The sequence below is a fragment of the Oenanthe melanoleuca genome, chromosome 2, assembly GCF_029582105.1.
Source record: "Oenanthe melanoleuca isolate GR-GAL-2019-014 chromosome 2, OMel1.0, whole genome shotgun sequence".
Classification (NCBI taxonomy): Eukaryota; Metazoa; Chordata; class Aves; order Passeriformes; family Muscicapidae; genus Oenanthe; species Oenanthe melanoleuca.
This window is the reverse complement of record NC_079335.1, coordinates 11,468,091-11,492,035: the sequence shown is the minus strand read 5'-3', so window position 1 is coordinate 11,492,035 and position 23,945 is coordinate 11,468,091. Positions and strand designations below refer to the sequence as shown.

Genomic DNA, 23,945 nt, shown 5'->3' with positions numbered 1-23,945 from the left:
AGACACAGGAAGACATTCATGCACTCAGCCACATGCCTGCCAGCATAGTCTCCCCATAGTTCAGACCTCATTTATGTCCTAAAGCAGAATCACTTCTGCAGATTTATCATGTTACAAAATAAATCCCTTCTTGATTTTTTTATCCTTCAGTAGCAGCAAGAGCAACATACGTCACCACACAGGACATTGAACAGATCTGTCAAGAGAAACATTTTTCACAACAACATTTGACATTACAGTCAGACCAAAGCTTTATTTCCTCAAGACAGGAATCCAAACAACAAAGAGGGGAAAAAGCATCTGCTCCTGGTTTTTTATTCTAACTTAAGTTTGTTGATAATTTGCAAGAAGGCAGGGACAATTTCCTCCCACCCCCTTGTCTACTCATGCTGGGGCCAACAGCTTTGGGCATTCATACTCATGGCCTTATGAGCCAAGGCCTCCCCACATCTCTCCTCCCCAGGGGCCATGAGAACAACTCGCACATCCTCAAAAATATTGCAGTTCCTCCTTTTCCCAGTACTGGCTACCTCTGAGTCCTCGGTTCTTCCACCTGCCCCACACACTAAAACCCCTCCTGACTCCTATTGGTTTTGTGTTTGGGAGCAAACACCGTGAGTCTGATAGCAGTTCCAAGAGGGACAACACAGAAATACAGCACCTTCACCACAGCTCCAAAAGAACATTGTAACAGCAGAATTAAGCAAGGGAATTAGATTACTGGGGGGGGGGGGGGGGAGGGACAAACAAAAAACCCAAACAAACAAACAAACCCTAAAAAACCCAACCCAACCCAAAAAACAAAAACAAAACAAAAAAAAAACAACAAAATAACCCCTTCAATCACATCATGGCTACTATGCTATAACCATGATGCCAAAATGAGGCCTGTTCTACCTCTCGCTAAAAGATGCTTAATCCTGAAGGAGGACAAAACATCAGTTTCCTGACTGTCATCATGAGACTTGGCTCACATTTGAGGAGGGGGATATGAAAGCAGAAAATCCAAGGATCAAGTCTGCTTGCTTTAACCACTGCTAACACATGCAGGTGGCACCTGCAGTATGAGAACAGTGGGGTTTTTTTTCCAGCAGCTTTTAAGTACTTCTCCTTCCTCTTCACACTTTACAGAAAATGATGTCTCCTCCTTCAATACTACAGACTGATTTATTGAACACTCAGAAGCAGGACAAAGGGGAGATGGAGCCAGACAGCTGTCAATCCATAGAAACAGGCTCAAAAAATGGCTCCTTGTTCACAGATCCCAGACATCCACCCAAAGCATTCCATGCTTTTGTTTTTCTCTCAGTGCTTACCTACCATGCACTGATGGATTGTTTGTATCACACAAGGACAAGAAGAAATAAGACTAGAAAAGGCAAGGGAGAGACAGGAAGAGACATAGAAGGAATATCACAAACTCTATAAAGCTGTTGGTCTGAAGTTGGACATTTCATCACACAAAATGAGAAACATGTTTACGCATCACCCAAAAATAAAGCCTTATTTCAAAAAGTCACATTCCCCTAACGATTACCATTCTGATTTAGAACACTAAACTGACAGACAAGACAAAGAACCTACTGAGCTAAGCTCCCTCTAGCTGGCTTTTATCTCTCCTTTCCAACAGACAGCTAACATTCAAGAGCAGTTTTCCAGTCATCTGGCTTTCTACCACAGTGTGATTACTGACTTACCTATATGGAAGGACATCTAGAGACAGCTCACCTGTTCTGGGCAACACAGTTTCAAAATTTCAAGAAACTCCCCAGCATTTATTTTGCCTGCTTCTGGGTTCACAGTTTATAGGCAGGAAGGGAAGGACAAGTTTCAACCTGCAGGCTGAGAACTGCTCAAAGCACACTTTTGACCCAGCAGGGAAGATCCCTGTGCAGGAAAGGAAATCAGAAGTCTGTGTACAAGCTCCCTATCATTGTTCCAAAGCCTGGTGGGGTTTGCACTTGGCCAAATAAAACCCTAGTAATGGCAATTTTGCAGCTAGCAGTGCTGCATGTTTCCATCAAAACAGTGATGAAACCCCTGTGACAAAGTGGAGGTGAGAGAGCAACAGGAGCATGTGATACAGCTGCTAAAAAAGACAAATTGCCATTCAGGAAAATTCCCTTTTTCTTCTCGCTCATCTTTAGTTTTCTATGATTGCCAAGTGCCCCTCCCCCCAAAAACAGCCCATGCCACTTTTTATAGTCTGATCAATAAAGCATCGTTTAGAAGACTACAGGCTATTAAAAAAAAAAGAACAAAAAATAAAAGTGGCAGAAAGAAAGAACAGTGAGAAATGTTAATAGCTAGGGAACATTTACATAATGGCTTTTTTTTATATCATTCCAGAAGATTCTAGAAAACTTTATGGGTATCTGCACAAGTCATGTGAAGAATGTCAGTGTTCCTAAAAGAAAACGTTAGCAGCAAGGCTCTATTTTAAAACATGATTGACTTCACACAAATGGTTTTAAGGCTTTTGTATAGGAACATTAGACAGCAGCTTCAGAACACGACTTAAATGACACACAGTAATTGTATCCTGGTACCCAGGTAGATACCAGGAATCCATTAGAGGGGCAAGATTATTACAGTAGAAAGTCCTATTGCTGTTCATCTTTGTCAGTGAGCACAGCTCAGAAGGCTGTTAACAGTACAGTATGAAACAAGTTACCTTTCTTTGCTTTCTTCTGTAGCTTCAGTGTATCAGACGATTTCTTTTTTATCTCTTGGCGGGCTTTTTTGTATTCTAAAAAACACATACAATCTCTATTATCAATATAATCCACTTCAAAATGAATGTTTTTCACAGAAAAGGCTACATTTAAAGACGTCAGACTACAAACTTTTAGAGAACAGCTACTGTTAAAAAAGCGGCTCAGAACTCACATTTTGTAAAGCCTATACATTTGGCTTAATATAACATTTTAGGGTGTGAGCACATTCACATACCAAAATCTTTCCCAAATAAACAAAGCCTTTACAGAAATAACAACTGAGAACACAGTACAAAATTAGAGCGCTTTTCATTTCATCCACTTTCAGGAATGGAAAACAGAGATGACAGGTTTCTCAAAACATCTGTTTGCAAAAAACAACTATCCAGAAATGGCAAGGCAGAGAATATCCTGTGATCCCTCTCCAGCATGATAGTCAAGCAGAGGAAGAGGGTGCTAAAACTCTACCCAGCTCCTTCTGACTAAGTGGAGCACACTGCACTTGTCCTCATTTTCAGATGAGCTGCACATCCCAGGAGAATTAAAATCCCAGAACTAAATATTCAACCTCTAGTGCAGGAACACTAAAGGTAACGGACATGAAAACTGGTACTTAAAAAAAAAATATATAAAAGGCATGGATCCATGCATATACATGTATGCATCCACTTTAATTAAGGAGACTGGGGTTACTACTCCACTCTAGATGAAAAAACAGAAGCAGAATGATGGCAGGCACAGGTATGTGTGCCTGTATGGAGGCCAACTGCACTCCCAACACCCAAGTCTGCCCAGTAAATTCTAAATCTCACTGCCACTTTGGCCTGGGTCACCTCTACTGGCATGAGCCCATGTGATTCCTCTTTCCTGCTCACTACATGCTTAACACTCTCTGTAGCACAAGACAGGCACTTTTCAAGAGTTGCTGATTCAACTGCTTCTATCTGACCACAGCAATAATGGGACAAGAAGGAACTCCTCTTTTGGAGGTCAAGCCCACTCTTTCCTATCAGTTCCCACAGTGCTGCTGCTTCTTTTAGACACAACAAAAGTCTTAAATTTTCAAGGGTCAGACAGTGGTGAACTGCAACCTGCTTTCAGCACCTGTGCTAGAGGGCCATCATTCCCAGTACAAGTTTTGCAAAGCCAAAAGCATCTCCCAACATGCACCTGCTGTGCAAGACTTGGCTGTCTGCTGCTCATTCCCCCAGGAAAGCCTCTGGAGCCACCATCACCACTGCAGCCCTGGGCACTCCATGTCCCATAGCAGAGCTCTCCTGTTCCCTGGGTGCACTTTCTGTATCGCATCAGGTATAAAATAGTGATGCTCAGTGTTTTACAGGGCTGTGCATTCTCTGGAGGACACTCTTGCTGAGGCTTAACATGATCTTACAAGCTACTTTTAATGACACCCCAGGGCTTTCCAGAGATACATGTGGCATCTCCAATCCTCAGCTCATACAGGGAGAGTGGGCTAACGGAGTTAAACCCAGTCACTGCTCACCAGTCTAGAAATACAACCCACCCCTGTGGGTCCAGCAAACTAAACCTTCAAAATGCATATGGCAAGGGTTAAATTTTTGTTAGGCATTCTGGGAGAGGAGTGTTTTAGAAGAGAAAAACTGCTATACTGCTATTCATATTTAAGTATGCCATCCAGTTCCCCAGTAAAAACATTAAAAGAGGAAGCAAAACTGATATTACAATCTTACTCCTATTAAAGAATTCTTCCTCTATAACTACCTTTTGCATGGTCTTTATCCAGCTGATTGGCCACTTTCTTCCACTCTTCCATCTGTTCTTGAAGTGGGTTTATCAGACAGTCAATTAAAGCACTAATTTTGTTGAAAAAACACAAAGAGCAATCAAGTCCTGCAGATGCCCCTATTCTTACAGAGAGAGCCAAGGTCAATATTGGAGTATTTTTACTTTTTGCTGTGACAGCTACCAGTGTCACAATGTAAATATCAGAACATAAAAATGTTTACACTAGAGAAAGCAAAAGAAAAAAGTAGATTAAAAAAAAAAATCAAAAATCCACATCACAAGTCAACCAGAATTACAAAAGCTCCAGACAGAGAGAAACAGAGAGTAAAGCAGAGGAGTGACCCGAAACAGTTCAGAGTAAACAGATCCTACTCAACTGTCACACAATTTAAATGGAAACTCTTGAGACCAGAAAGGTTCATGCAGCCATGGAGATTATAAACTTAAATAGCACATGTATATACACAAGAAGACAGAGCAGTTGTACAAGAGAACAATATCCTGCCTGCTGACGTGCCTCACCTCACACTGGTGGAGTCCATGATACAGAACCAGGAATGCTCCACTAATTAATGAGACTGGGATCAAACCATTTAAACAGCTAACTCTGTGGTAACTGGAGACTAAAATTGTCTCCTCATGGCCAATTTAATACATAACTTCATTTTAAAGTAATCATAGAATAATAGAATAATCATAAAATGTCTTGGATTGGAAGGGACCTTAAAGGTCATTTGGTTCCAATCACCCTGCCGTAGTCAAGGACACCTTCCAGTAACCAGGCTGCTTATACTATCCAACCTTTCAAATGGGGGATGGGGGAAAAAAAGGAAAAACATAGCAGGTCATCAGGCAAATGGTGAAACATCATTTTTGTTCACCTAAGATCAAATATAACTTTTAAGTCTGGTTAAAAAAGACACACATGCAAACTACTACTAACTACAGAAGTAGGTTGTTTTTGTACAGCCCAGGTTGCACATAAGTAAGCCCTCTCTCATTACCTCTGTAGTCTCACTTCAACTGCAAAAACAGGATGAAAGAATTTGCATTTCCTATACTGCTCTGCTGAAGGTTTTTTGCTTGGCTGCAAGCTATTTGGGCTCTGCAGTAAGCTGAGGAAGCAGCACAACACTTGCTGCTGCTCATTTAAAACTTAGTGACAAAGCTTAAAATCCTGGAACAAAGACAGGTCAGTTGGTCTCACTGGCAGCCGCTGCTCAGCACTGAGCAAGAGGGACTGACAGTGGGAATTTGCAGCATTTGGAGGTGATCTGAGGTGAACTGGCCCAGCCCCATAAACGTACAGTGAAACCCTGCATGTTCACAGCACCTAATGTGCTGCAGGGAGAACACAACTGCTGCTCTCAGTGACATGGGCAGAGGTCAGCTGAGAAGCCAGTGCTGATGAACACCTGTGGATGCTCTCCAGCAGCACATGAAAGAGGAACCTCCAGTGCTGGGCCAGGTATGGAGCCACTCACCTTGAGAACTGCCTGAGTTTGGACTCTATACTTCTGTGCCTCATACACATCCTGGTGAGAGCAGACCCAATCTCTCTGGTACCACCTGAAAAACAAAAACCAAAAGGCAGGTGAGACTCCTGATGAGATTCCTGCCTGTGGTGTAGAGGCATAACAACCAGGAGGGCGGTGCGAAGTCTTCCAGAGAAATTGTAAAACAGATTAATAGTAAGTGTAGAATCAACAAGGCTATTAATGAGGCAGATCTCGATCCCAGGAAGAGATTAATTCCTGTTCACTTAGAGACCAGAATCGAGCAACCAAACACAATTCAAACACAGTTCTTCCAGGCAGCTTTCTATGCCATGAGGCTCAACCGTGCAGCAGAAGACATGAAAGAAAAGGGTTTGAGATGCCAAAAGCCAAGCAGCATAGCTATCATGGGAGTGGGCAGGCACCTGTGATCACACTATTTTCACATTTTAGAACTAGACCTAGAGGTTTCGATGCCATTTCCCCATCCCTAGATTCTATGCACCCGATGCCTCGAAGGGGTTTGGCAGCCGCAGCGCCCGGCCGCGGGTCCGGCCAGCAGGTGGCGCCGTTCGCCGCGGCCCCTCAGGACAAAACGCCCGCCCTGCCCAAGGCCCCGCCGGCTGCTCCGAGCTCTGCCTGCTCCCAAAACCCACAGAGAGCCTCCCTCCGCTCCTCACTGCCACCAGCGATTCCAGCTGCCACCCAGAGCTTCCTCTGCTCCCAACACACACCCCCCCTCCGCTCCTCACTGCCACCAGCGATTCCAGCTGCCACCCAGAGCTTCCCCTGCTCCCAACACACACCCTCCGCTCCTCACTGCCACCAGCGATTCCAGCTGCCACCCAGAGCTTCCCCTGCTCCCAACACACACCCTCCGCTCCTCACTGCCACCAGCGATTCCAGCTGCCACCCAGAGCTTCCCCTGCTCCCAACACACACCCTCCGCTCCTCACTGCCACCAGCGATTCCAGCTGCCACCCAGAGCTTCCCCTGCTCCCAACACACACCCTCCGCTCCTCACTGCCACCAGCGATTCCAGCTCCCACCCGGATATTAAACTTCCATGGAACTTTGAGTTGGTTACTGTCACCTTTGGTACTTGCTTAGTTCCCATTTGCAAGTAAAATCTATTATTTCAGGATAAAAACATCAACCTTCTTACGAACTGTTTCCAAACTGTAGTGCTCTCTAAAACAGTGAGTACATCACCATCTATCTAGAAGTCCTATTTGATTATCAGAATAACCTTATACTTGTATTACAGAGTAAAATCTTCCCTAGGCTTTAAAAACAGTATTGCTCAAGTAAAAAAAAAAAAAAAAAAAAAAATCTTCCTGAGAAACTTTAACATTTTTGATAATTTTGAATTTTTAAACATGAAATCAAGTCACCGTCTTCCTGCATTCTTGCAGAATTAAATTCTGTGCCCACGAAATTACTCTGGAACAAAGACACTAAATAACTGGAACAAATTGTGGCTATTTGATATTGTTCAAGAATGTAAACAGAAAGTCCTTTGTCACTTGCCTGATTACTCATGTTTTTATAAGGAGCTTTTGATATAATATTATTTGGTAACATCAAAGAGCTGTAGCCTCATTGCATACAGGTGGGAAAAGCACAAGGATTCCAGGCTGAATCTGTACCCATCTCTTCCACTGATGCTGCACTTGCACAAGTGAAGACAGACTCCAGTAACTCAAAAAGCAACACTGAAGATGGGAAAGGTAACAGAGAGGAATCAAGTGGAGAAAGAGGACAGCATCCACAATAAAGAGTGGATCTCTGTCCCAAAACATGGGCCTTTTTCTCTGGATCCACTGCCAAATAAAAGTAATTTTATTTCAGAGCCTAATGTGGTACACAACTGCAATGGCAGAGAAAAAAAATGAACCAAAGATTTCCCTGGCTACCAGCACTGAGTTTAAGCAAGAAGTAGGTTTTTAAGATTGAAAACTCACTGAAATACTGGAATATTAAGGACCATCAATGGTTAAGTGACACTGCTTTCTTAAGTCTGTTATATGAAAAAAAGAAGGGTCGTATCAGAACAATAAAAAGGAAATAAGACACCATGTGTTTGGGGAGGCTAGGAAACAGGGGTCAGTTACTATTAATATTAAATTCCAAGGCAACAGAATTTTAACTGAAACACAATCAAGTATAAATATATCCCCTCAACACATAGTACAGATGGATGGGCAAGGTCAGCAGAACAGTCATATGAAGTTCAGAGAAAAAAAAACAAAACCCAAAAAAACCCCAAAAAACCAAGCCACAACAAAATAAATTATGCCTGGAATAAAGAGGGTTTTCCATGAAGAAAACCAAACATAACTGCTTGGTTATGAGTGGGCTACTGGTTCTTCCCACCTTTCAAAACTTCATGTTATCCATAAGTGTTTACAAGAACATCAAAGGATAAGGTGTTAATTTCATTCTGTGAATGAAGACTCCTCTAATGAACTGAAGGTAAAAGGAAAGGAAATGGTTTTGAGAAATCTTTATGTCCTTTCTGGAAACAAATTGTTGCTGAAGATGGGCTGAGGATTCTGCTTGGAAGAAGAATGAGGGGTGCTGCTGAAAAGCTGGGGAGAGCTGAGCCAGCACCTCTGTCTGGTCAGCATGGGACCCAGGGGGGGGTGCAGGGAAGAGGGCTGGCAAGGGTCACCAGACTGAACAAAGAACAGTACCAGCCAATCTTGTTCCAACCCAAATCCCACTGCTTCTCCTCAACCTATGTACAACTCCAACAGCACTGGAGTTAAACTGAGCTTTACCTCCCTGTTCCCAACTATATTAACTGTCAAGGATACAAAGGCTTCCTGAGAAAGTAAAAGAAAATTAAATATAAGCCTCTCACCACCCCTTGATTTATTGAGCTGGAGGACCACGGCCATCACCAATGCATTCAGCTGTTCTTCCTGGAACACCTGCAGTGCCAAGGGTTTATCTCAGCTTTCAGCAGGTTATTGTGAGGGCTGGTTCTCACCAGCAGAACTGCACTGATGCTCCTGTCTCCAAAGATGGGATCAGCTGGCTACACAAACTGGCAGAAGGAAACCATTTCATACCATTGCAGTGGTTTGGAAAGATCCAAATGTAACAAGGGATGGTAATTTGGATTCTTTTCTTTTCTCCAGTACCAGCTGCAGTGCACAAGACTCACATATGCTTTCCATAAATTACAATCTGATGAGTAATTTACTCACAAGTAGAGAGGGCAGCCAACACGTGCGCTCTGCACACAGAGATGGACCTTACAAGCAGCATTAATGTGTGTGCAAGTCCTGGTACTGGCTATGCACCTGAGCAATCAAAACCTAGTAAGGAGTTTATTGCAGGGGGCAATGCCACAGTCACACAAAACCTTCAGCTTTCAAATTAATTTATGGTTTATCATTTCAAAACCTGCTCCCTACGTGACCAATTCCCTGCTAACTCAAGGACAGAACCATGAGCAGGGCAGACAGAAGACCAGGGGAAAAGACTCTTTTTCAGTGCTATCAACCCACAAATGTGGTGGCAAAAGAGCATCTGACAGAGAAGTGCATCAGGAATACACCAAATACACTGTCTGTCTCCACTCATAAGCAGGTCCCTGGAAGAAAGTCATGACATCCTCCAGAAGCTGTAATTTCCCAAATAGAAATACTGAGGTCACACTAACAATGCAAACTTTTCACCAAATCACAAGTTGGGTGGGTGACCTGGGCTCCATTCATTGCCGTGTAGCTCTGCAAGTCAAACTGCTGTGCCTTGGGCTCTCATTTTATAAAATGAGGCCGTGAATTATCTGCTTCTCTGACATACTATAATAATTCATCCAGTAAGGCAAACAATGCCTGGGAACAGCGTAAAGTAATACTTCAAAACTGGAGATGAGAGCTATATTCATCAGAAATCCCACTCAGAGAAAGTGGCTTAACAAAATGCTCCTGCCAAATTTGATTAGAAAGTGGGTGATAACATCAGCCTTATTTTCTCATAAGTAAAAGGCAACTCTGCAACGCAAAATGTGCCTTCACTCTCACCTTCCCTTCTTTTCCCCTTCCTGCCTAAGCCTGTGAAAGATCACAAACTTTGTTCATGCGAGATAATTAAACAGAAATCCGTGGACCATGACATTACAATGAGTCCACTATAAAGGCATAAATTATTTCTTTTGACACTTGCTTGTCATTCAACATCACAGAGAGACAATAGGGAGAGACTGTAGGGAAGAGACTCAATTGTTTTATGGGAGTCATTATGTTTGTATTTAATGATGATCATATATCAAAGAAATGATTATTTGATGAAATGTGCAGCTGTACAATTGCATGGCCTCTACATACTCCAAGCAACTCGCTACAATCAACTTCTTATCTTCCTCTTCTCACTTCACTGTTGAGCAACTCCAGCAGGCTCACAAGATGTTGCCTTTCAGAAGTGCCTTTAAGGTTCCAACTTACTAACGAGCTCACCTTTATCTTCAAGGCCATAGTCCAAATATGCCAGGCACTTCTCTCTTTCTCAAAAGGGAGAGAATGATGAAAAATGGGTGTAATGGTTTTGTAATTTCAAAGTTGTCAGAAGAGGCTTCCCTTTTTGAGTAAAGATTAAAGTAGGAGCAGAATGGAGGCTGGATTATTAAATGCAGTTCTGAACATGGAGGCTATGACAAATGACTAACAGTAGGAGATTTTAAGCTAATGGCCATTTAGTCAACCCTTATCCAACCTCACGCTGCTAGAAGAGCAAGCAGTTTCCATCACTGATTACATGGGGCATGGACCTTGATCTTGCCAAACTTTTTATGCAGATGCCTTCACGGAACTCAAGGATGATGGGATCAGTTCCAGAGTGTTACAGCAGAGAAAAAAGAACAGCTTTTGCATAAAACTGACTTGCACAGATATTAGTACTGGGGCAGAAACCTGAAAGTGGAGCTATGGCAGCTCTCTGTTCAGTGTGTCAGCCGTCTCCAGTTAAGGATTGTAAGCTGGAAAAACACATAAAAAACTGCAAATAGACAGATGTTCAGCATCCACCAGGCAGAAAAGAAAACAGGACACTTATTCCTACAGTTGTGAGCCTTTCTAAGCAGCACTTGGTAAAGTTTCTGAAGCTGCTGCTCAAAATCAGAAAAAAAATTCCTGAGGCTTTTAAAAAGAAATAATTTAGACATCTCTCAGTGAAGACTGGATCAACAAATGCAGATTCAAGGTCAAACCTATGAATTTTAGATTAACCAAATTTAATAAAACAGCTCTGGCAGGCCATTGGCTCAAGGAAAGCGGTGACACGACTCACCAAGCTGGTGCTCTCAGTAAAAACTGGAACATGCTAATAAAAAGAACTCTGTAAGGAAGACAATTCCTGAAGCTGAAGAACACCAAGCCAAGGCTGTATGCTAATGTGGAGTTACCCCTCACCTGTGCAGAACCCCAGAGCTGAGTTGTCTGCCAAAGGGCATGTAAAGGCCAGCTCCACCAGCCAGGGACACTCGCTGCACTGAGGACCACACTCCACTGCAAGCACCAGATGGTGGAAAGATGGAGATCTGGTTCAGGCCTATTTAGGTAGCCAGACACATTGATCTCCATACCTCCATGAATCTGACTCTAAATGAACACTTAATATCAGCCCAATGTGTGAAGAAGGCAGTAACTCAAGACACTTACGTTCTTTTGAAGCAGCTCCTTATTTTGCCTGGGCTCAGCAATGAACTGTGATGTAATCTGATTAGATTACAGCAATATTCAATGAGGGGAAGGGATAATACACTTACAGCAAATGGCTTGGAACACCAACCGCAATTCCACTGCACGCTTGGCAAAACACATACTGTTTATTTAGAACTGACAACTCCCACAGAGGCTCTAAAAAGCATACAAGGTCTTTCTCCTCTTTATGTTTAATTACTGGCCTCGCAAACACCTCTGACCCCAAAAGCCCCTTAACTCAGGTCTCCCAACCACCTGTGCTGCTGATCCCAACCCTGCAAGGATTTCAGCTACCACCAAATGGCTACTGCCTCTGAAGCACAAAATCAAGCACTGCCAGGACAAGCAGGTGCAAAAAGCAGAAGAAAAGTTTATTTTTAAATCCAAGTCAGCAGATCTAACTGAAACCCCACAGCAAGCAGATCTGCAAAAAAAGGCAGTGCTATTTTTACATGCTGTCACTTCTTCCATCAGAGCACATTTCCTTAGTGAACTGAGAGAAAGATCATGAGGGTACAAAGGGAGGTAAAAATCATTCAAACCACTCCAAGAAATTATCAGTTCAAGACATTTTGGAGAATGTCTGTTATTTTTCAGTTAGTTATACAGAGATACATCATCATCATCATCAACCCATCAAAAGGCTCAGTGCACACCTAAGCATTGACTGCACCATGTCAGGCCCTGGGTGCAAAGGAAAGCTCTGTCCCTGCCCCAGGTATTTAGGGACATGGTTTCCTCTCCTAGGGCAATCTCATGCCTTTGCTCAGGGTTAATAATCTCTAACTGCAACTCATCCATACAGAGGGATGCTGGCAGTGCTTAAAAAGCCCATACATTCTCTTTTTGGTACTTTCTTAAGGCAGCTGCTCTGTGTGCTCCAAAGGCCATTTAAAAATCATCTCAAATATGCATTGAAATACCCATTATTCAATTTCATCCCCACTGATTTTTTTTCTGTGACTCCAAGCTCATTTCAACATGGCTTGGCAGAAGCCTTTTTGGTAGAAGAGGTTAAAAACACACTGACTTCGCAGACTTCTCTAAACCGCAGGAGACTCTGCAGCAGGTACATGGAGAACCTGTAAAGCTCTAATCAAGTGGCAGATACCAAAAGAGTACCAGGAATCCAGTGTTAGCTATCCAGATTGCCTCAAAGCTCATATTACCTGGTATAAAGACAGTTTTGCTGTTTATCAGGTCAGCTCTCAACCAGTTAACCAGTTTTGTCCTCACTAATAGGCTGCTTTTATTTTAAATTTGGCTGCATCCCACTAATTTTTAACTTCGGCTTCCTCAGCCTTATTAAAATATAATGAATTTTCACAAAGGCAAAGGAGAATGTCACAGCATGAGTTTGACACCAGCTGGCTGTTTGAGCCTGTGGTACAAAGGAATTTCATACACAACAGTGAACTCGGCTTAAAAAATAGATATATTCCACCTGTTACAGAAAGTGAAATGAGGACAGCCATCTCCAAGCAGAGGAACTGGAGGTCTTTGTGCTTTTGGCCTGAAATTCAGTAAACATATCTTCTTAAAAACACAGCAAACTCTGAACTTTGGAATTTAGAAGAAGTACATTTTCTCCTTGTAAGCAGCAAGCGAAGTTCACAGAAGGCTGCAGGCAGAGGTGAGACATCCTACAAGCACAGGGCTGGGCTCACCAGATCTTTGGCTGCTTTGAAGGCAGAGATTCACATGCTCTGCAGGCAAACTCCTGTTTATCCTGTGAATCCTTCCAAACAATCTATGCTGTCAGGCTGCATTTAAAGTGTGGCTGCTTAAACCATGAAGAGTGCAGCAGGAGAAAAGCTTAGATTCTCTGAGTCACAAAAAGGAACATGCACATCTTGCAGAAAAGCTCAAATGAAGCTGCCTTGGTGTACATGACATGCACAAGCACAGCGTTCAGCAGGACACTCAGCAGTGCTGACTGGCACGCCAACACCAAGGATGTGCTTATCTCTTTCTGTGAGGGCAGAATAACTGCACTTCTTGCAGACAAGCTCTGTTGAACTGTAGTGGACACACCTCAACCCCGGAAACAGCAGATGCACCTTGTCTGGCTGGACTTGCCTGCTGTGACCCACACAACCAGGTTTGTAAGACCTGGACAGGAAGACCAAGCTTTGAAGTATCAGTCCATCACCCTTGGTAGCGAGAACAACTGCAAGAAGCTTCAGAAAGCCAAGATATGAATCCATGAGAAAGACTAGAAATCAAAAGGCAGAAGAAAAAATAATTAAGAGCAGGGATTTACAAATCCTGAAATTTAAACCCTGAAAGAGGAACAGAAGCTATTCTTCTCCATCACTTTATCCATTTTCTCACTGCAGTGCAGAGCAGTTTCAGAACCTCCTCTCACTGAACAGCCCCCAGGGAGAGGAACAGGAGAGTATTCACACCCTACACTCCAGTAGGACAAACATTCAGAGCACTATCACTATTCTAGCCAAGTCCTGCTCATCTTACAGTCCTTGATGACTAAACCAACTGGGGCTGAGCAGCCTTAAACAAATCCACATACAGAGAGAGTACTGCTAAGGCAGAGTGCTGCTAATACTCTTCCTAAGGGATACCCATCTTTCCAGAGGAGGGAAGCCCCTGCTCTCTTCCAAAAACTGATATAACACCCTTGGTTATTAGTCCTTCCTTTCAGTATCTCACTCAGCAAAAAACAGAGAGACAAGTCTGGGAGTGACCCTGTGAGGCTGTCAGGTCTGCTCACTGCCTGCTAAAGACAGGGCCAACCTCCATGAAGTTCCTGGGGGGTCTGTCCAGTCCAGCTTTTAAGTGTCTCTAGGGGAGGAGATTTCCGGGCTTCTCTTCCAGTTGCTGATTAGTGCCACTGTGAAAATTATTTTCCTCCTAAAATCCAGAGTCCACTGTCCCAGCAGCTCAAACATACAGTTTTCCAAGCACCCCTGGCACTGCTGTGTCAACATAACAAGCAAATATATGTGGAAAGTGTTTATTTGTTTTGTGTAAGTAAAAGCTTTGACATCAAAGGAATGTGAACACCCACCATAAGTACACAGATCCAGTCTAGGACAAAAATGAAGTCTGTGGCATTTTGAAACCAACTAAACCAACCAACTAAAGTTTACCTACAAAAAGCAGCCAACCCAATTGCTAACTTGCTTAATTTCTTCACCTTTCTCCAAAAAATAATGAACAGTGTTTTACAATTAAGTTGATTTTAGCAGAGAAACATTCATCTGGTCATTTGACGTCTCTGGTAATGCAGGAAATCCATCTAAACCTCACAACTTCTAACACGCTCTGATGCTCCCTTGTTCTTCTAACAGACCTCATCAACCTGCACCTACAAAACAGCTGGCCATTAAAGACAACAGTAGGTGCCAAATTTGGATGGAGGATTTCTGATCTAGGCTTAAAGCACTGTAATGCACAGGACTAGCATATAAATTACAAGTGTAAAGAAAGTGCTCAGAAATACAGATATTGGGATGACCTCCTATTTAGAATTTATTAACTGTGTTTCCCCAGAGACTACCCTGATTTAGCACCATGTAACCCACATTCCAATATTTCACAGTGATATTGCTATATGAAAGGTTTCCCCTTACTTGCATCCTGCTCAGCCATGTGAAGCAGGAATCAATTCCACCAGCTCGTTTTCCAAAGACAGTCAGCCTGAGGACAGGTCACTCAGAAATTACACACAAAAATGTGCACACACAGAGTGTCTGAGGAAACTCACATTTGTATTACTGTGCTGGGCATGCTGAGGAAAGTCTTGGATCACTCAACTCATGCCATGTGGTCTCAAATGTAGTTGGTAGCACAAAAAGCCAACAGAGATGACGACATTTTAGTCTGCTAACCGAAGTGAGAACCCTCAGGTTTTGGAAGCTTTCAGTCTTGGGCTCTGGTCCCAAATCACCAGGTGTAAGCCTGACTCAAATCCACCTGCTGCTACCAGCGTGGTCAGCTCAGTCCTAGACTGAAAGGTTGAAATCTTGCAAGGCAATGAAAAATACAGGCTGCAGAGTAAGGATGCAGCTGCTCTGAAAAGGTGTGCAGGAAAGAGGGAGCGCAGAAAGGTAGGCAGTACTGAATACCTTCCCCTCATGGGTAGACAATAGTGCTTTAAGGCACTCACTGATGAGCAGTGTTTTTCAAGACAGTGGTGTTTACCCTACCACAAGTCCACAGGGGGTGCAAAGCCCAGGCTGCAACACAACTGCGTTGAAATTGTTACAACCAAATGCTGTACAGAGCAAAGCACTTTTCACCTTGTACCCAGCAACTCCATGTGAGCTGCTCAACAACACTCCTGTACTTGTATTTAGCATCTGCATTGAGAAGTAACTTATGGTTTTATTTAAGGAGAGCTTCTTGAAGAGGGCAAAGGTGCCTCAAATGGTTTTCCCCAGAGTAAAGTAAATCAGCAGACAGTTCCTGAGGAGCAGCTAACACCAGGGTGTTTAATAACGCAATGCTGTTCTGGTTTCTTGATAGTCTCCTGGGCATTGCAGGGTCAACACAGGCCAAAACTTCTGCAAATTTGAAGCTGCAGTTAAAAAGAAAAGCACATATACTTTTCACATCATTTATAGACTAGACACAACTTTTTCCAGAAACAATCACTGTTTCTTCTGCTTCTACAAATACCTACCAACCAACTTAACCATGTTGGACAGCCAAACACTTGTACTGGTAACTAGTTGTGGTAACCACAACATGCCAAAGTGAAAAGGAACCTTAATATCGTGACAGAAGCAAGATTAAAAATATGTATTTTTGTAATGTGCTCGTTTTTCATGTGGTCAACTTCTGCAGTTATGCTCAGGTAAGCGTGTCGTATCATCAGTCTTAATAGACTTCCAATGCAACAGCAGTTTCTGATTTATTCCTCCCCATCCCACATCCTCTTCAGAGTCCATTTCTATTTCAAGCATCAGTACCCAATGCCTGCAACATCTGCAGGTTGCCAAGCCAGTTCAGCTATGGAAAAATGGATACAAACTACTTGCCAACAGAAGAAAATACACTCTGCAGTGCAAACTGGCTAGCTTGTGCTTTTTCCATCTATCTATAAATAGGGCAATGCCAACTGCTAATTAAAACACACAGGTTCAAATGGTGCAATGCTGTAATCACAGTATGAAATGTCTAAGTCTCTAAACATATATTAAAAAACGAAGCTAAAAAGCCCTCCAACCCAAAGGCTGTAAATGGATAAGCACTCAGCTCTTTACATTGCATTAAGGAGAACTCTAGCTGCTGATAGAGGCTTCCCTGCACAGAAGGCACAAGATATGCACCAAGAAGCAGAGAAAACACAGAGCATGAGATGAGCTGTTACATGGTACTAAAGCCAGGCTCTCCTCAGGCTCCCGACGAGCCCTTGGGCTGCTGGAGTATCTGCTCGTGACGTAAGCTGACAGTAACTGCAATGCAGCACTCGCACGGGCCACCAGCATCTCTGAACTGCTCTTCCGCAGCAGCAGCAGCACTGCCACTCATCCCGAGTGACCTCAAGGGCATGCCTTCCACAGAAGTAATTGCCACATTTAATCTGTCCAGCTGCAATCCATTTCAGATACAACTGCTTGCAGTAGGCGTTAGCCTAGATTTTCTGAAGTGTTTGTTTAAAGTAGGTAAAATAAATGATTCAATTAAAAAGATAGCCTCCAAAGAACTAGTTTTTGAAACGGGAGTAAGGACGGTATAATTAGGTCTTGATGTAAGGAGTATTTCTCTGCTTAAAAAATAAATCTGTCCAAAAAAGTAGTCTCATTAATCTGGCATTCCCAACAGGATCAAAAGGCTATGAAAGGCATGGCTTGCAGGTCAGATGATAAAAAAAGAAGAAAAAGATACTTCAGTTGTCAACCCAGGATAAACCACCAGTACTCCCAGGGCATGCATTATTTTCCTCTATGGAAGATATGGCAAAACTCAATGGCAGCAGAAGTGGGAAGTATTAAAAAATCCTACACTACTGAATTGTAAACATCAGTAAGTACAGAATCACACTAAAGGAGCTCCTGACTTATGGATAGTTTATCTATAAGCAAAGCTTTGTACCAGGACTGCTAAAATGCAGGTGAGCTAAGGACAGATTTAGGCATGAAGCAATTAAAAAATGTATTGAGTTTCAAAGAGAGATATGGCAAGTCATCTGTTATGAAAACAAAAGTAAAACTAATACTGTTTTAAAGCACTTAAGAATGTAACTTAAGAGAAAACAGGTATAAATCAGCATCAGCAATTATGCATCCAATGACTGCCCCTTACTAGAGGCAGCTCTTGCAAGTCAAATCAGCAGTCACAATGGGCAGGAAGAGGGAGAGGATCACTTTTTTCTACCTATAACCATATGAGTGAAGACTCCACTTAAAATCTGGAGTGCATGAAGGACATGGTATGATACAGCTTCCTTTGAAGTCTGGCTGCCTTATGCAAAAGGAAGAATAAACAACATCTAAAGAAATCAGCTTGAAAAAAATGGTGAAGAGACTTTCCAGCAGAAGCTATTTTCCAAGAAGGCACCCCCTCCCATCAGCCTGTTCCCTGTCTGGAGTCACCTGCACAGAGTAACATGGACAGGTGCTCCTAAGCCAAATGTAGGTGTTGACTATTAAAAATGCACCTTTGCTTTAAGGTTCTGTTAACAGAGTTGCACTGGACACATTTCAAAAAACTTTAATGCTATCAGGCTTTGTCAGTGTGAAACACTGACCTGTTTCTAAACTGGGGGTATCCAAATGCTTGAGGAAGGATAATAATAATAAACTCTCTGCCAAGGCACACCTCAAGAATTCTGACAACAGGCAAAGACCAAAAGTACAGTCTGCTCATTTAAAAATACATCCACCATCAATTTATTCTGCCATCTGTTAATGAGGTCAAAGGTCAATCCAAAATCTGCACAAGCCAGCAGCCCTTTTTCCCTACAGCCAGTAGCTGTAGATCCTGATGGGCTCAGGATCTAAGCCAGCTCTTTGACTCTTTGGCCAAAGTGGTGCACTTTGAGCCAGAGACAGCCTCAGGCTCACTGCAAACCCAGGCACAAATGGGAATCTCTGGATGTACAGTAGTGCAGTAGTACAGATGTGCTGTGATCCATCCTATTCCTTTAGAAGTTTTGGCCCCTTCTGTCTCTGTGTTACTTACATTAATGTCTCCCAACAGCAGTTCTGCAACCCTGGAAAAGGCAACTAGGGCATCCAAGGATCCCACTGAAAAATAAGAACCACTATACATGAGGACACCCACTAGAAAGATGGGCATAAAGACAGAAACCAACACAGAACATCTCCCACACGTCACCACATGTCAGACCAAGGTGCATCTTCCCTCAGCTCACATGGTGGTTGTTGGCCACCAAGGTATCACAGAATCTTAGGTTGGAGAAAACCGCCAAGATTATTGAGTCCAACTTCTGATAAAATACCATCTTGTCAACTAAACCCTAGCACTAAATGCCACATCCAGTAGTTTCTTGAACACTCCCAGGGATGGTAACTCCTCCACCTTTCTGGGCAGCCTGTATCAATGCTTAACCAACCTTTCAGTGAAGAAATGCTTCCTGATGTCCAACCTGAACCTCCCCTGGTGCAGTTTGAGGTAATTTCCTCTAGTTCTTTCACTTGTTTGCTGGGAGAAGAAACCAAAGACCACTTGGTTACAGCCACGTTCCAGGGAGCTGTAGAGAGCTATAAAGTCCTCCTGAGACTCCTTTTCTCCAGACTAAAGACCCCTACCTCCCTCAGCCACTCCTCCTAGGACTTGTCCAGCCCCTCTCCCAGCTCCACTGCCCTTCTCTGGACATGTTCCAGCACCTCAATGCCCTTCTTGTAGAGAGGGGCCCAAAACTGGATACTTTAGATGTGGCCTCACAATTGCGGAGTACAAGGGGACACTATTCTGGTCCATCATCCCCTCGTCCATTTCTGCTGGGGAGCTTTCCTGCCACTCTTCTCCAAGCCTGTAGGATTGCAGGGGGTTGTTGTGGCCAAAGTACAAGATCTAGCACTTCACCCTGTTGAACCTCATACCACTGGCCTTGGCACATTGATTCAGCTTGTCCAGATCATTCTACAAGAACAAAAACCTGGCAGCTGATAGGAAACTTGTTGTTCTGACACCTTGCTCTCTCCGGCCCAGTTCGAAGTTAGGCAATGGTCAAGCTTAAAACATGCCAGTGGTCTATCAGTTTAGCACAGCCAACACATCTGAAAGGAAAAACTTCCAGGCTTAGGTCACACACAGTCTTTAATGCAGCCTTTCAAACAGAGTAATTTATAGCAGGATACACTTCCTGCCATAAAACATACATGTACAGAAAATATCATAAACTTCCTGCAAAATCTATATTTAAATTGGAGTGCTAACACTCTGCTAATATTGCTGGTGACATCCACTACACTCACTGACTCCTGAAGTGACCTAGAGGTTTAGATGCTTTAGCATGGCTTGCTGTTATTTTATCTGCCAAGTTTTCCTTCACCACCATCCGAATGCTTCTCTAGGAGAGCCACCAAGACAGACACTACCTGTGCTGGTGACTCACAGCAGTGAACTTAGAAGAGCTAAACCAGCATTTTGACTGAAAAGTGTATCACCTTCATCAGCCTGGAAGGCTCTTTTACAGCAGAATATGGGAAGATCCACCAGGCAAAGAGCCACGTCCTCTCTGTACAGAACCTTCCTGACAATGGCTGCTGCAACTGGGGACAACTGCAGGGACAGTAATGATAGTTCTGCCAAAGTGGCACAGTTCCTCTACTCACCCACACAGACAAGTTAATGGCAGAAGTAAACAGTCTGTTCTTTTCCCAGCCAACTAGAGGTCTACAGCCCCTTTAGGCAGAACCAATAAAACTCTGTCTCCTTTAAGATGCTCTTGGCCCAATGAACAACAAAGCACTATTAATTTGAAAATACTGAACTTGCCTGGCTGTAGGAGTAGGGATCTGAGCTTTGGTTTCACTCCTGGAATTCCATGTGATGAACAAAATGAACCCCCAAATATCTGTGACTTACACTTTGACTCTGCAAAGAATACCAGTATCATACTGGTGATGTTTTGGGGAAATTTGTGCAGAGCCAAGGCAATGTTTTTCAGCATGGTTTGTCTCATAAATGAACACATAGAGATCTGCAGTGTGAGCCTGAAAGATAAACACAGTGAGCCTCACCTTCAGAACACAGACCTCCAGAGTATCTCCCCCAGTAACTTCAGGCATAACGGGGTTGGAGGAGGAAACGAGGAAAGCAACACTGATACAACTAAGAATATGACCTTTAAATGCTTAACTAGCAATCTATTCTTTGCAGTCAAGACAAAGCAGCAGGTGATTAGCTTCACTATGAGTCACTACGCTTCTGGAGCACCATAATTCAATGAGACATTTTAACAACCTTCAATTTTGTTTGGGATCTACTTACTAGAGCCGTCGTCCCTAGCTACAATTTTGTTTTGCCTCACGAGCTACACAGGGTCAGTCCAGGTCAGTGCTGGATTGAAGGAGATGCCTCGCAGAAGATCCCAAATGCGCCAAGAAATGGGCCTGTTTCCGGAGCAGGCACTGTGAATCTGGGGGAAGGTCTGGAGCTTGTGCCTGGATACAAGCTGTAAACTTTCAGCAAGTTGCAACAGAGAGCCTGACTTTTCTTTCTGTCTGATCTCAGGACATGCATACTCCTGCTCAGACTATCCACTATCCTTCAGCTACATCTGACACACCGTTCTTCACTTTCTGCTGCAGCTGCTGCAAATACACTCTTAAGGAACTGTCTCACATCTCCAGAAATGGCTTCCATGTGGCAGTGTATGAGCACCTACCCACCCTCACCTTCTGCCTGATCCATTCCTCAGCTGTTGTTATGGTATCAGGAAATTGCTGGGGAAACCAAATAAAAGTTTCCCATGTAATATGTGACACATAACTTTACTGTCTTTCAACCACGCCTGGATTTCAGAAGTTACACAAGAAAGGATCTGCAAGTTCAAACTGCCTTCTTGACAGACAAAGCTTTTTCTACTTCTCCAGAGTAGTTTCTTTTCCCCTAACAGCTTAATAAGCAATCCTGAAAAAGAAAAACATATGTCCCCTCCTCCCCATAGCTGAGTCAGCAACAGCAAACTCCTGAAGCATGTACCCATGCTGGCCTCTGGACCTCTAGAATTGTTTCACTTTCCTCAGCACTTGAGTTTACCAAGCCCAGGCATAGCACAGTGTACTCAAGTTGCATTCATGCTTGCAGTACCAGCCCCTATTTCTGCTCACAGTTCAGAGGGTTACCAAAACAAATATAATAAATTAGAGGGAAGAGTACATGTTTCTTCATCAACCCATTGTCAAACATGCTTACTGAAAATTGAACTACACACAGTACCTCCTGTTCCAAGCCTGCACCACTGGGCACACAGGTCAAGTTTTTACTTAAAAATTACCTTTGGTCATCTGTTACTGACCATTTCATAAGGCTTAGGAATCTTTTACTGGCTTCAAGCTAATAGGTAAGTGCTTAACCTTACAAAACATCTGCTCATGGGTTTTGATCCAGAAATCTGGGTTCAAACTCCACTGCTGTGGTCAGTTCATTTGGGTTGTACAGTTGTACCAATTAGGAAAAAACAAATTACAAGCTTTCCCAGAGAGCAATGAAACATTTTTGTTCCACAACAGGTAGTTCAATCAAAGCCTGTTAATAAATATTCTTCCACTTCTTAAACCAAGTGTTCTGCATTATGGAAAGGCTTATTTTTACCTCATATCTACCCTGGTTATATTTTAAGGCCACATTGAACACAACACATTTTCTTAATTCAGATTAGACTCACCAAGACTCTTATCAGCATATTACTCAGGGGTTTGTAAGGAAAATATCTGTACCGTAAGTTCCAGCATGTATGAACATAGCTTCATTAACATAAACACTTTCATCCCTGTAAAACTGCATTTTCATTAGGCATTGCACTGCTATTCACAGAGGTGTCAAAGCAGGGTTACTTCTTAATGGGTATAATATTACTGTGACACAGGGAAGCCCTAATGAAAGTTTTGCAACACACCATTGCAAAAAGGCTCCAGAACCAGTTATGGCAGGAAGATTTATGTCTGAGACATCTATACGTATTTGAATGGGAGGTATTTTGTTTCACAGGGGTAAAAAAACTAGCACTTTGTCCCTGTAGCAGAAAGTGAATCAAGAGAAAAAAAAAAAAATCTTACATAGCAAGAAGATAAGCTGGCCAAAAAAAAAACCAGGTGAAGAATGAAGTCATGTATCAACCTCAAGACTTTTAGAAAGCAAGAAAGATGCAATCTGTTTGGCTTATACTTAAATCCAAAATCTCATCTTTCTTTCTAAGAAGGCCTTGAACTGTGTCTATTATATATATGTGCCGTTATAATCTCGTACTTTGGTTTGCACAGTAACTGTAAAGGTGCAGTATGGAGGCACCATGATCTTTGCTTTCAACTAAAATCACTTTCAGTGCTTCAACCCCTCAACACTCCTACAAGAAAAATCTGGTGAGTCATCAGGAGCAACCAAAGTGCCCAAATACCTGTGACCTGCACAGAGCAGGGAAGCTCTTCTACCTACGAGATTTCATCTCCCCACCAGACAATGGCCAATTCTGAGATGGTGTAAATGCCCTCAAAACTTGAACTGTTAACTTAGAGAGCTTTCTGCTGAAATGAGGCATGCCACAGGCACCACAAGTCAAGGTTTCAGGGGGGAAAAGTCTGAATAAAGCAGATGTTTGACAGGAAAGGCCCTAAACCTTTCCATTTTAAAAGCCGTGCAATCTCTACACCACATCCCATGTCCCAGGAGCGTGGGAGCAGATATATCCTTGGCCTGGCAATCTAGGCTCTGCACACTGTAACTTCAGCAGCTTCTTTCTCTAGTGGGTAAAACATAAAAATCACCATCATATCTGAGAACAGACATGGGTTAGTTATGCTCATGTATGCTCAGCACAGGGGAGATGGTCCTTCCCTTCAAGGAGCACAAGTGATTGACATTTGGTCAATTAGTTCTCTATTAACATGCAACCAGGGACTTGGTAACAAGAACATTTTCTTTTTCTTCCTGATTTGATAGAAAAGACATTGAAACATGTTTTAATCTGCAACACAGACTGATAAAACCAGCTGCCCAACAGACAGACTTAATTCTCCTTGGAGGGCTCGAGAGCAGCTTTACTGCCTGCTGGATAAGTCATGTTTACAGCAGATCCTCCGAGCTGCTCAGCCTCCTGG

General features: G+C 43.0%; 1 protein-coding gene across 16 annotated transcripts in view; it reads right to left on the bottom strand.

Moving 5' to 3' along the window:
- MTSS1 (MTSS I-BAR domain containing 1) overlaps positions 1-23,945 on the bottom strand; it is a 124,547-nt gene that overhangs the window by 28,610 nt on the left and 71,992 nt on the right. For 15 of the 16 annotated variants that reach the window (XM_056484904.1, XM_056484907.1, XM_056484903.1 and 12 more), the window contains 3 exons: positions 5,969-6,053; positions 4,461-4,552; positions 2,675-2,749 (listed from right to left, as the gene is read on the bottom strand). In XM_056484904.1, the coding sequence (XP_056340879.1) occupies positions 2,675-2,749; positions 4,461-4,552; positions 5,969-6,053 (252 nt within the window). Of the gene's footprint in view, positions 1-2,674; positions 2,750-4,460; positions 4,553-5,968; positions 6,054-15,284; positions 15,319-23,945 lie in introns of those variants that run through there. The other variant, XM_056484913.1, reaches the window with a different exon arrangement.